Source organism: Pongo pygmaeus, chromosome 8 (genome assembly GCF_028885625.2).
Source record: "Pongo pygmaeus isolate AG05252 chromosome 8, NHGRI_mPonPyg2-v2.0_pri, whole genome shotgun sequence".
Classification (NCBI taxonomy): Eukaryota; Metazoa; Chordata; class Mammalia; order Primates; family Hominidae; genus Pongo; species Pongo pygmaeus.
In genome coordinates, this window is record NC_072381.2 from 23,091,092 (window position 1) to 23,105,785 (window position 14,694).

The following is a 14,694-nucleotide window of genomic DNA, read 5'->3' on the forward strand; positions in this document are numbered from 1 at the left end:
TTGAATCTGCAAGTTGGAAGTTGATGGAGTTTCCCTCTGGTAACTTTATTTTTTCTGAAAATTTTTCTGGGTGAGGAGGAAAGAAAGGGGGAAGTAGGAGTGTTAAATGTTCAAGGATAGTAGAAATGTTTGAAATAATTTTGTTCTTTTGAGAAGGAAAACTCAAGTTTACAAAAGAAATGTAGAAACCTGGTTTGCAGTGAGGCCCTCTCAATTTCTGGTCGTGAATTTATAATTATACTAATTTTCTTCTAGTTTAACATTCTTTGAGAATGGCTGGACACTTGGGTATAAATGCAAAGAAAATACTAGTGTTCACTTGTGGTTTGGGTTTGAGAAGATTCATCTGGTGAAAAGACAGACAAGGAGGTTTACAGTTTAGCAGAAGTGTTATTCAGATAATAGAACATGCAATCTAAGCAACTTAAGAGGGGAAGAAGGGAGAAAGCTGATAAAGGGAGAGAAAGCAGAGGGAATAAATGGACTGGGGTTCCAAATGCAATTGAAGAATCTCTGTAGTGGGAGTAATCGAAAAAGTCAAGCTGTATCTTTCACCACTTGCTGGTTGGCTACCAAGAACCCCTCAGAGCCTGAACACTGTGGGTGCTGCAGGAAACCCATCTATGGGCAGATAGAGAAAAATTAATGGATTCTCAAGCATAATAGCAGAAGACAAAGCTGAATGATAGATGGATGCTACTGAGTCGGAATTAGTAAAAGAGACAGGAGAGAACTTTCAGAAGTAATGAGAACACTTCTCTTCTGTCTAGGATATAGTAGTAGCAGGTAGCAGCAGGCATTTCTCCAGCTGCAATAACTATGAAAAGCAGATGGATTTAAAACTATGATTGAAGAGCTTTGGAAAGGCAAATTAAAAAGACTGACAATACCAAGTGTTGGTGAGGATGTAGAGCAACTGGCAGCAGGCATTTCTCCAGCTACAATAACTATGAAAAGCAGATGGATTTAAAACTATGATTGAAGAGCTTTGGAAAGGCAAATTAAAAAGACTGACAATACCAAGTGTTGGTGAGGATGTAGAGCAACTGGAACTCTCATTCATAGCTGGTGGGAATGTAAATTGATAAAACCACTTTGGAAAACTGTTCAACAGTACCTACAAAAGGGAAACATATGTCTACTCTATGACTCATCAATTCCATTCCTAGATAAATACCCAAGAGAAATGTATGTATCCACAAAAAGACATGTAAAAGAATATTCATTGTGACTTATGATTTCCTCAAACTGGAAAGAAAAGAACCCAAACTGGTATATTTACATACTGGAATATATTATATAGCCATAAGAAGTATGACTTAGCTATATAAGCAGAAATGTGAAAGAACTGCAACAGGTATTGCACTGAGCTAAAGAAACCAAATATGAAAGAGTGAATGTTGTATGATTCCTTATATGAAGTTCAAAAATGGAAAATTAAGTGATTATTTTAAAAGTCAGAATAATGGTTATCTCTCATGGGGGCAGGGTGGCTTAGGAAAGGAGTGTGAGGAAACCTTCAGAGATACTGGAAATGTTCTATATCTTAGTTGGAGGGATCTGAATTAATATTCTGGAAGATCAAGTGGAAGAAATACCTAATAACACAAAGAGAGTCAATTTTGCTTTTTAATCCAGTCTAACAGCCTTAGTTGGATTTATTTACCCTAGTAATGTTTATTTTGATCATTGACATATTTTATTCCTATCATTTTATTTGAAGTTGTGGTTTTTCTTTGCTATGTTTTCGTCTTGTCATTTCTTTTGTATTTTCTGTCCCTTTTCTGAATAGAGCAGTTTTCCTTTGTTTCCCTTTCTTTCTGGCAGTGTGGAACTTCGGTTACTTGTTGGTAGCCTATCTATTAAATACACATTTTAACCTACATTTTTTCTATTAATGTAAAAATAAATAATAGCTAGGCAATATTCCTCTTTTTTTAAAACCAAAAATTTTCTTTAAAACCAAAAATTTTCTTTACCTGTTTTGTTGAAAAAAAAAATCTGTTTTAATTCCAAGCCACTATTAGTTTTTTTTCCTTATAAATCATTATCACTTCAGCAATCCTTTCTTAAGAATTGCATTGGCCGGGTGAGTTGGCTCATGCCTGTAATCCCAGCACTTTGGGAGGCTGAGGCAGGTGGATTCCCTGAGGTCAGGAGTTCAAGACCAGCCTGGACAACATGGCAAAATCCCATCTCTACTAAAAATACAAAAATTAGCCAGGCATGGTGGTGGGCACCTATAATCCCAGCTACTCGGGAGGCTGAGGCAGGGAGAATAGCTTGAACCCAGGAGGTGGAGGTTGCAGTGAGCCAAGATCGCACCTTTGCACTCCAGCCTGGGTGACAGAGTGAGACTCCATCTCAAAAAAAAAAAAAAAAAAAAATTGGATTATGATTCACATCATCTGCAACTTTTAGTAAGCTAAACAGCAAAATACATTTTACTGTATTTTTTGATCCACCACAATTGTTTTTATATTTTGGTCCTCCCAAGTTGTGGCTGGAGATTTTGCCTGAGCAATTTGTTTAAGAGTATATGGTTGATATACTTTTTGAGTTTGTGAATGCCTGAACATCTGAATGATAACCTAGCCAGACATAAACTTCCAGAGTCACAATCCTTTTCCCTTGGACCTTTGTTGATCATCTTTAATAAACAGCCAGGAGAAGGAAAGGTATAGGTCATTTGCTGAGGTCTTTCTTCTTATTATTCAATATTATTTCTGCTTCTTGTTGTATATTTTCTATTTGGTCAAGCTAATATTTTATCCACCATAAACAAATATTCCCATTTTAAACCACCTTGTGTTATTTTCCCCATTTGTATATCCTCCCTTCTTATCGCCATCCATCCCATCTTATCTGTTCTTCAAATCATATCTGAAGTTCTACCACATCCATGGAGCTTTCTCTATTTACCCCAGTTTCAAATTAATTTCCCCACACTCATCATAGTATTTATTGTCTCTGCCATATGTTTTGCACTTCATAAAATCCTAGAATTTTATATCTGGAAGAGATCATACTCCAGCTTCCTAACTTTTCAGATTAAAAAAAGCCATGGTCAGTAAGCCACATGTGTCACCTGGGTGATGTGAGGTCCTAGGGCATTCTGGGGCTACCCTTTAATACCTAAAGAAGATGGTTCTCAAGCCCCAAACCCTAACTACATTCAGAAGTCCTCCCTTAAGATTTCTGTGGATTTCCAGGGCCTTCTGCTCTCATGATCAGTGTTGCAGCCAGCATCCCAGCCATTCCTCTTGGCTCAGCTAGAGGCCACCTTTTCTCATTGGATCATGTCTAGAAACACAAGTGCCACCAACCTGTTGTACACAACTGATTTTTTACTGAAGATTTGTCTTCTCTAAAAGGGTCTAAGAGCTTTAAGAACAAACAGACTTTTATAACTTTTATAGCTTCTAGTATAGTGGGAGCCATAGAAAAACAGCAGCTTTACTTTGGGTGTTAGACAACGCTGTTCTAAAATTCAGCAGCCATTTCTCCTCCAAAAGGGAAGTTTTATACTGGCTATGTCCTTTCAGGTCATTGTTTCTTGCTATCTTTTTTCTTCTTTACTCTTCCAAACTCACACAATTATGTTTCCTTTGAGTAATCAGAGTAATATATTTCTCCATTCTCTACCTAAGACAAAACAATCTTAAAAATATTCCATGACATAGTAAGATGTCTATATAAGAAAGCCAACACAAAGAACCAGCTAAAGCTTTGAAATACAGTTTTTTTTCCTTTATCCTAAGCAGAACTCCATCCTTCATTAGTCTCTGGAAATGGAAGAAAAATAGTGTAATAATTTGTTTTCTCTTTGACCACAGAAGGCCTCTATGTGCTATGAACAATAGTTCAATTACACATTTCAATTACACATGAATTCTCAGGACACAGGTCTTCTTAGAGTCCTATATTTTCTTTAGACTATATTATCATTTCCCCTGTTCCAGGTTTTATTCAATTTTACATTTTGTTATATGCTGTTTTCTACTGCTTTTTTTTTATTGTTTTACATATGTAGTTCCTGCTTCTCTAGAGTCTAGTGGTTGGAAAGCAAGTATTGATTATTGAGATGGTCATAGAATAAAACATACACAGGTATTCAAGGATTTTGTGTATTGAGTAAGCATTATAATATATCATTTGATAAACATCTGTCATGTGCCAGATGATGTGCTAAGTGCTTTACATACATGGCCTCTACTCCTTTCCTTGCTCCTTTGAGATAGGTACTATTATCCTCATCAAACAGAAAAAGAAATTGACATTCTAGGAGCATAATTCATTTGATTCCACATGGCTAAATTGAGAAACTAGACCTGTCAGATTCCAAAACATTTTGCTCTTCCCACCATACCCCAGGCATTCCAATGCTGACAATTGTTTCTCTAGCGGTTGATGTATTTTTAATGAAAAACTTTGCAGTGCACTTATTGGGCGGTGACCACATCCTTTTTGCAAGATTACATTCTCTTTAAGTTTTAAGACCCATTCATTTTTAATGTGATTTTTAAAGCTCATATGTGAAACTGATAGTTTTCTTTCTGCCTTTCAGTTTGATCCATTAATGATTGAAAGCAAAAAAGCAGCAACTGTCGTGTTAATGCTTAATTCTCCAGAAGAAGAAATTTTGGCTAAAGCATGTGAAGCCATTTATAAATTTGCTTTAAAAGGTTTGGATTTTTTTCAGTTTATCTTTCCATTTCATTAATTTCTTAAAATATTTACTACCTCTTGGGCACTTTTCTTCCTAGTCTTTAACTTACTTGCTGTCAGATGAATTATTTCAGACAACCAGAACATTATTTAATGCATTACCTAAGAGCAATCTCTCTTCCTGAGTTCCTAGCTTAATCTTAAGGAGTAATTTAGTCACTGGGTAGAACAGTCATTCTGAAAGTTTCATTGTAGTTTTAGAAATTGCAAATGTCACAGAAGCTAAAAGAACTCCAAACAGTCAAGGCTGGAACAATTAGAACAACAAAGTAAAGCAGTATTGGCTTACAATCCAGGTGGAAAATAAGTATCCATGAGTCCATACTGATATAAATAAAATGGGTGAATAAATGGAAGGGAAGAGACAAATCTGCTATGCAGAAAAGTTCCTAATAGTTTATGTAGACACTCTTGACTTCAAGGAGGTGAAATATAACTTCCAACTCTTTGAGTGGGAGGTGTACAGAGTGACTTATTTCCAAAGAGTACAATATAGAAATGCGGGAAAATAAGCTTACAATGGATAAACCTGACAAACACTACCGCAGCTACATGATCAAAATCAACACCACACGTCTGGGCGTGGTGGCTAATGCCTGTCATCTCAGCACTTTGGGAGGCCAAGGTGGGTGGATCACTTGAGCCCAGGAGTTTGAGACCAGCCTTGGCAATGTGGCAAAGCCCCATCTCTATAAAAAAAAGAAATACAAAAACTAGCCATGTGTAGTGGTACATGCTTTTAGTCCCAGCTACTCGGGAGGCTGAGGTGGGAGGATCACTTGAGCCCAGGAGTTCAAGACCAGCCTTGGCAACATGGCAAAACCCCACCTCTACAAAAAATAGAAACATTAGCCAGGTGTGATGGCACACGTCTGCAGTCCCAGCTACTTGGGAGGCTGAGGTGGGAGGACTGCTTGACCCTGGGAGGCAGAGGTTGCAGTGAGCTGAGATTGTGCCACTGCACTCCAGCCTGGGCAGCAGAGAGAGACCCTATCTCAAAAAACCAACCAACCAACCAAAAAAAAAAAAAACCCCACCAACTGTGATAAGTCCTATCAATATTAGGTGCTCTTCATATGATGTGATAAAAATGACACTTTATTTCTGTGTTATTTTTCTTAAAAATCTATAACCCCAGTCTAATAATGATTTTTAAAATCAGACAAATCCCAGTTCAGGTACAAAATACATAGCCAATGCTCCTCAAAACTGTCATGGCTATCTACAACAATCAAGTTTGAGAAATTCACATAATGGAGGCATTGTGAGTAATGACATAGGATCCTGGGACAGAAAGAAGATATTAGGTTAAAACTAAGGAAATCCGAATAACTAAGTACGTTTGTTAATAATAGTGTCTTCGTATTAGTTCATTAACTGTAAAAAATGTACCATACTAATATCAAATGTTAATAATAGGGGAAACTGGGTCTGAGGTATGTGCAAACTCTTTGTACTGTCTTTGTAACTTTTCCGTAAAACTAACATTGTTGTAAAACATAAAACTTATTTAAAAATTATAAATACTACACATCAGGTTCTACTGAAAGGTTTATTCATAGAGGATTTAAAAACATCAAGATGCTTATATTTTAGTCCTCATATTATTACAAATGATAAGATTAGACTTTTATTATGTTGCATGACATTTTAATTGAGAATATTAATTTAATTGAGAGTTTAGTGTAACTAAACTGGTTTTTTTTAAATAAACCATTTCAAACTAAGATAGGGACAATTTTGTTTTAAATAAATGATACTTGACATATTGTGTTGGAAAATGAATGAGAGAACAACAAATCATTCAATTAGCAAAGGGTTCAATACTCACCTTGCTTTGTCACTCAGGTCATCATTGGGAATCCAGATGTAAACCAGAGTGTCTCTGGAAGGTACTATATCTTTTTGAGTGGATGAGTGGATGGTGTAGAATCCTGGGTCAAATTTCAGGGAGATATTGGATTGTACATCTATGGCAGCATGAATCCCATTCAGTCTTATAGAGTCATTATACAGCATCTGGCTGTCACGTGTATCTTATTATGTGTTATCTCTTTTTGCATGACATGAAGAAATAGGCATGTAATTCACATGAAATCAATACAGAAATAATTTTCAGTCTGATGTTTTATACTAGTAGTATTTTCTAAAATTAAAAAAAAAAATGATAGGACTTTGGCTTCTGGCCATGACGGACCACTCTACTGCTTGAAACAATGAATGAAACAGACCCAATATGTGAAAGTAGAGTAGTCTTACTCTATTGGCGGAAACAATGAAGAAAATAAACCAGATATATGAAATAACAGTTGACAAGACCATCAACATCAGACAATAAAGGGCAGTGACCACTGACAGACAGGAAATAAGGGAAGTAAACCCTACGATTGCCTCAGATTTTTGACTTTGGAGAGCTTTTTGGCCATAGCACTGGAAAGGGTAACCTGGTGGATTCTCTGAGTTAAGAAGACAAACCTGAAAGTCCAGAGAAATAAAGGCATTCAGAGTTTTCTGGACAGAGTAAAGGAGAGTAATGAGTTTCACAGAAGGAGAACTCAGCAGATGTGTAAGGGGTCTCATTCTTGTATTTAGAAGAGTAGTGAGCAGCATGTACATATCAGGGTAATAGTTGGAACAAGAGGCACCCAAAGGATTGGGGTAACAGTGCCTGGTGCTCACATAGGGCTAGGAGTAATGCCTGTTTCCATCAGCCAGGCGGAAACTTCAGAATTCTTGGAGCATTGTGTAGAGTACACCAAGGAGTCTTGCCTTAGTATGAGAAATAATTAGTCCTAGATTTTGCACTGTTCTAGTACTACCTAGTAAATATTAAAAGCAAGACTTGAAAGGATCAAGTTGTTTCCAAGTAACTTAATTTGTCCCTGAAAAAAATCTTAAGAATACAGAAATATCCATTACACAAGAAGGTAAAATTCACAATGTCTTGCAACCAATAAAAAAATTACCAGGCATGAAAAAAAGCAGAAAAATGCATAATAAGATATAAATCAATGAGTAAATCAAATTGACCCAGATGTTAGAATTAGTAGGAAAAGACATTAAAAGATTAATTACAACTGTATTCTATATGTTTAGAAAGTGAAAACATGGAAGCTATAAGACAGACGCAAATACAACTTCTAGAGATGAAAACTTCAATGTCTGAAATGAAAAACACATAGGCTTTGATTAATGCAGATTGGACATTGCAGAAGAAAAGATTAATGAACTTAAATACATAGTAACACAAACTGTCCAAAATGAAGGACAGTGAAAGGAGATTTTAAAAAGATGAACAGAGATTCAATGAGGTATGAGAAAAATTCAAGTGTCCAATATGTGTGTAATTGGAGTCTCTGAAAAAGGGAGACAGGGACAGAAAAAGCATTTGAAGAAATAATGGCCAAACTTTTCCTAAATCTGATGAAAACTCTAAATCCATGGATCCAAAAAGTTTGTCAAAACCCAAGTGCAAAGAATGTGAAATAAACTATGCCATAGTACATTATAATCAAATTGCTTAAAACCAGTGATAAAGAGAAAATCTTAAAAGCAGCTAGAAACAGTAAAAACATGTTACATTCAAATAAAGATAAGGATGACAAAAGATAATAACAAATTATAAATCAGGATGATTTATCATCAGAAATTATGCAAGTGAGAAGTCTGTAGAGCAACAATCTTTAAAGAATAAAAGAAAAATAAAAACTTTCAGCACAGAATTACATATCCAGAAAAAAAATCTTTCAAAAAACGTAGGTGAAATAACATTTTTTTCCCAAATATAAAAAAGCTAAAATAATTTATTTCCAGCAGATCTACACTACTACTTATAATAAAAAGAGGCCTTTTAGGCAGAAGGAAAATAACACTAGATGGAAATATGGATCTACAAAAAAGAATACAGAGTGCTAGAAATGGCAACATAGATGTTTTGTTATTTGAATCACTTCAAAAGCAAATTTATTATTTTAAACAAAAATAATCATATATTGTGCAATTTGATATATATGTATAAATAAAATATATGGCAACAACAGCCCCAAGGTAGAAAGGGAAAAAATGGAAGTATACTATTGTTAGGATTTCATATGTGAAGTGGCATAATACCACTTCAAAGTAGACTGTGATAAGTTAAAGATGTATACTGCAAGCCTAATGCAACCACTAAAATAACAAAATAAAGGATGATATTAAATAAGCCAATGAAAGAAATAAAACGGAATCAGTAATATTCACAGAATACATAGAAAAGAAGGCAGAATATGAAGAAAAAAGAAAACATGGAATAATGGGGCATATAAAAAACAAATAACAAGATGGTGGATTTAAATCTAACCGTATCAAAAATCAATTAAATATAAATGTCCTAAATACCTTGATTAACAGGGAGAAATTGGTATATTGGATAAAAAACAAGAGTAAACCACATGCCACCTTCAAGAAGTGCATTTAGAATATAAAGACAAAAATAATGCAAAAGGATGACAACAGATATGTCATGTTAGCATGAATCAAAAGAAAGCCCAAGCATTAGTAACAGAAATATTAATATTATAAAAGTAAACAGAGAAAAGAGTAGTACCAGAGATAAAGAAGGTCATTTTATAATGATAAAGGGATCAGTTAATCAAAAGACTGTGAAAAATCTTTTTTTTTTTTTTTTTTTTTGAGACAGAGTCTTGCTCTGTCACCCAGACTGGAGTGCAGTGATGTGATCTCGGCTCACTGCAAGCTCCGCCTCCCGGGTTCACGCCATTCTCCTGCCTCAGCCTCCCGAGTAGCTGGGACTACAGGCGCCCGCCACTACACCCGGCTAATTTTTTGTATTTTTAGTAGAGACGGTGTTTCACCGTGTTAGCCAGAATGGTCTCGATCTCCTGACCCCGTGATCCACCTGTCTCGGCCTCCCAAAGTGCTGGGATTACAGGCATGAGCCAGTGCGCCTGGCCGAAAAATCTTGAACAGTTATGTACCAAATATGAGATCTTCAAAATACACGAAGCTAATAATGCAAGGAGAAATAGATATCCACAATTAAAGCTGGAGATTTAAATACTCCTCTCAATAAATAAAAGAACAAGTAGATAGAAAATATATAAGGATATAAAGGATTTGACAATATCAGTGAATTTAACCTAATTAATATTTACAGAACACTTCAAGAGCAGTAGAGTACACATTTTTTTTTTCAAGTGCATACAGAACATTTATCCAAATAGATCATATTCTAGGCCATAAAATAAGCCTCAATAAATTTTAAGCGATTCCAATAACACAAAATGTATTTTCATACCACCATGGAATTAAATTAGAAATCAATAATGCAGAAAACTCTGGATAATTGTTAAGTAGTTAGAAAATAAATAACATACTTTTAAATGACTCATGAATCAAAGAAGAAATCAAAACAAAAATCAGAATTGAAAATTAAAACACAGCAAAAGATGCCACTGAAAGTATTTAGAGAGAAGTTTATTGCACTAAATGCCAATACTGGAAAACAAAGAAAGTCTCAAACCAGTAATCTCAGCTTCTATCTTAAGAAACTAGAAAAAGAAGTACAAGGCTGGGCACAGTGGCTCACACCTGTAATCCCGGAACTTTGAGAGGCTGAGGTGGGCAGATCATGAGGTTAGAAGATTGAGACCATATTGGCCAACATGGTGAAACCCTGTCTCTACCAAAATACAGAAAATTAGGTGTGGTGGCATGCATCTGTAGTCCCAGCTACTTGGGAGGCTGAGGCACGGGAATCTCTTGAACCAGGGAGATGGAGGTTGCAGTGAACTGAGATCATGCCACTGCTCTCCAGCCTGGCGACAGAGTGAGACTCCGTCTCAAAACAAAAACAAAAAACAAACAAAAAACAAATTAAACCAAAAGTTAGTAATAATAAGGATTTAATAGATAGCTCAGTATAAATCAATGAAATAGAAAACAAAAAAATTTGATGAGCCATAAAAATGAAAAACTGCTTTTTGAGATCAATAAAAATGATAAACCTTGAGATGGATTGATAGACAAAATAAGAGAGAAGACAAATTATCCATATCAGGAGTGGGAGAAGGGACATCACTAGAGATCCTACAGATATTAACAGGATAAGAGGAATATTATGAATAAATTAATACCAATAAATTCTACAACTTAGATTAAGTGGACAAGTTTATTTCAAGACGTAAATTTCCAAGCTCACTAAAAAAAGACAGCTTGAATAGCTCTATATTACAAAAACTGAAATTTGTAGTTAAAAACTTTCTCACAAACAAAACTCCAGGTCCAGATGGTTTTACTGGTGAATTCTACCAAACATTTAAAGAAGAAATAATACCAATTACACACAAATACTCTCAGAAAATTGAAAAGGATGGCATACTTCCCTATTCATTCTGTGAAGCCACCACTACTGTATAAAGGCCCAAACAGCTAAAGGCAAGAAAAGAAAGAAATCTGCAAGTCAGTAAGCATTAATATAGATGTAAAAATTCTAAACAAAATGTTAGCAAATTAAATTCAACAATGTATAAAAAAAGCTAACACATCATGACTAAATGACTTATTCCCAGATTGCAAGGTTGGTTTAATAACTGAAAATTAATCAAGGTATTTTACCACGTGTGGTAGGTAGAAAAATAACCCCAAAATACACACATCAGAATCCCTGGAAGCTATGAAAATAGTATGTTACATGACAAGGGAGAAATAAGAATGCTGATAGAATTAAGGTTCCTAACCAACTGACTTTGAGATGAGGAGATTACCTTGGATTATCTAGATTGGGCCAACACAATCACAAAGGCCCTTATTGGTGAAAGAAGAAGGCAAGAGAGTCAGAATTGGAGAAGACATGATGGTGGACACAGAGGTCAGAAGGGCGTGATTTCTGGCTTTGAAGATGAAAGGGGCTCACTAGCCAAGGAATGCTACCCAGAAAAGAAAAGGAAATGGATTCTGCCATCGTGTTTAGCTCCCAAGGAGCACAGATAGCTCTGCCAACATTTTGAATTTCACCTACTGAGATATATATCAGACTTCTGACTTCCAAACCATAAGATAATAAATTTGTGTTGTTAAACCACTAGATTTGTTATTACAGCAGCAATAAGAAAAAAAATATATTTTTTAAAAGAAAAAAGAAAAACCATATGATCATCTTAATGCATGCAAAACAACCTTTTTGGCAAAATCCGACATCCATTCCTGATAAAATATGTCTGCAAAGTAGGAATAGATATAAACTTTCTCTCCCTAATAAAAGATATCTACAAAAAAAACCTATGGCTTACAACATGCCTAATGGTAAAAAACTGAATGCTTTTCCCCTAAGATAAGGAGCAAGAGAAGGATGTCTGCTATCATCACCTTTATTCAACATTGTATGGGAGATTCTAGCCAAGGCAATCAGGCAAGAAAAAGAAATAGAAGACATCCAGAAAATTTGTAGTTAAAAACTTTCTCACTGATTAGAAAAAGGGGTAGAACTATCTCTATTTGATTTATAGAAGATGACATAATCTGGCTCTGTTCACTCACCCTAATTATTTTGAGATTAATTCATATTATAGCATTTCTTTTTATTGCTACCATTATATGGATTTACCACAGTTTTCCTGGGTCATATGGTAGGTGTACATCAACATTTTAAGAAACTGCCAAACCATTTTCCAAAGTGATTTGTACTGTTTTATATTCTCACCATCAATTTATGAGGGTTCCAATTTCTCTCTACACTAGCTGGCACTTGTTGCTGTTCATCTTTTTGATTACAGCAATCCTTGTGGGTGTGAAGTGGTATCTCATTGCGGTTTTAATTTGCATTGCCCTAATGACTAATGATGTAGAGAAAAATGTGCTTTATTGTCATTGTATATCCTCTTTGGTGATGTATCTGTTCAAATCATTTGTTCACATATATTTTAAAATTTGGTTGTTTTCTTATTCAGTTTTAGATATTATATATTCTGGATATACATCCTTTACTTCTGTATCAGACATATATTTGCAGAATTTTTCTCACAATTTGTAGAATATCTTTTAAAAAAATTTCTAGACTTTTTTTCTGTAAGCAATTTTAGGTTTATAGAAAAATGAGGCCAGGCACAGTGTCTTGTGGAGCCTGTAATTCCAGCACTTTGGGAGGCTGAGGCAGGAGGATCACTTGAGCCCAGGAGTTTGAGACCAGCCTGGGAAACATAGTGAGACCCCATCTCTACAAAAAAATTTGAAAAAAAAAAAAATCAGCTAGGCATGGTGGTGGTTGCCTGTAGTCCCAGCTACTCAGAAGACTGAGGTGAGAGAATCGCTTGAGCCCAGGAGGTCGAGACTGCAGAGAGCCATGATCACACCACTGCACCCCAGCCTGAGTGACAGAGCAAGACCCTGTCTCAAGAAAAAAAAAAAAAAAGAAAAAAGAAAAGAAAAATGGGAAGTAGAGTTCCCATAAACACCCCTCCTCAATTTGTTTTCTCTATTATTACAGTTATCTTTTGCATTGTATTAGTCAGGATTCTCTAGAGAAAGAGAACCAATAGGACATATGTAGATATATATGAAAAGATTTGTAATGGGAATTGGCTCACATGATTGTGGAGGCTGAGAAGTCCCACGACAATACCATGTGCGAGCTGGAGAATAAGGAGAGCCAGGGGTGTAATTCAGTCTGCGTCCTAAGGCCAGAGAACCAAAGCTGCTATAAAGTCCTAGAGTTCCAAGGCCTGAGAATAGGAGCTCCGATGTCCCAGGGCAAGAGAGGATGGATGTCCCAGCTCAAAAAGAGAGGATTTTTCCTTTTTACACCCTCTGTTACTCAAGCCCTCAACAGATTGGATATTGCCCACTCACATTGGTGAGCTCACATCTCTACTCAGTTTAGAGATTCAAATGCTAATCTCTTCCAGGAACACCCTTGCAGACACACCCAGAAACATTTTAGTAGCTATTTGTGCATCCCTTAGCTCAGTCGCTTTGGCACATTAAAATTAATGTGATGACATCTATAGACAATTCTAACAAATCTACAAAAAAGGGCTAGAACTAATTAATTATGCAAGGAAGTATTTGTTGAGTGTCTGTTACATGACTGGCACTGTCCTAGGCACCAAGGGTATGAGAAAATAGGGCAGAAAGGGCATCTGTCCTTATGGAGAGTTATCGTGGAATAGGCAAGCAAAACACAGAGGTTGTTAAGTGATATGACAAAAATACAGCAGGATAAAGAGGGTTAAGACAGACTTGGATGTGGTGACAGTAGTAGATAGGGTGATTGCGGGGGACTGCTCCAAGGAGGTGCAGTGTGAGCTCAGAACTGAAGACAAGATGAAGCCAGCTTTGTAAACAGGGGAAGGGAGAGGAGGAAATGTCCGGGATGCCTGTCCTTTAAGTTTATTCTGAGGGAAATACAAACAGAAGCCAAGAGTAATGTGAAAGGCAAATGGCAAATAAGAAATTGGAATGGCACGAGGCAGAATGCTGATGAGAACGATAATATCCATGTGTGGTTTTGTTTTACGTGTGATGTCAGGTGAGGAAAATAAAACAACCCTCCTTGAACTTGGAGCTGTGGAACCTTTAACTAAGCTACTCACCCATGAAGACAAAATTGTAAGAAGAAATGCTACTATGATATTTGGAATCCTGGCTTCTAATAGTAAGTATCAACTTTTAAAAATAATCAAATAATCCCATGTTAATGCATTATCATTCTTTTAAATTTAGCATCAAGGAATTTGTTTCAATTGTATTTAAACTGACTTTCATGTTCACAAAAAACATTTTATCAGTATAATGCAGCAAATGTGTGATTTCACATTTTAAGGGATAATTTTAAAATAGGAAAATATGTGCAAGCACATCCATGCAAAAACTCCTCTCAGAAATGGTGATGTAGTCCTACAAGCTGAGAGAGCAATCATTTTCTCTTAAAATCATTTTTCTTGAGTTAGTGTAATGTAATTTGCCTGCCTA

The 14,694-nt window shown here is 35.8% G+C and overlaps 1 protein-coding gene across 15 annotated transcripts in view; it reads left to right on the forward strand.

The window, feature by feature from the left end:
- The window catches only part of ARMC3 (armadillo repeat containing 3), a 110,650-nt gene that overhangs the window by 13,195 nt on the left and 82,761 nt on the right, over positions 1-14,694 (forward strand). For all 15 annotated transcript variants that reach the window (XR_008491928.1, XR_008491929.1, XR_008491930.1 and 12 more), the window contains 2 exons: positions 4,568-4,685; positions 14,252-14,377. Coding sequence is in view for 12 of the 15 variants with exons in the window: in XM_054435533.2 (XP_054291508.1) it covers positions 4,568-4,685; positions 14,252-14,377 (244 nt within the window). In the remaining 3 variants the exon portion in view is untranslated. The remainder of the gene's footprint in view (positions 1-4,567; positions 4,686-14,251; positions 14,378-14,694) is intronic.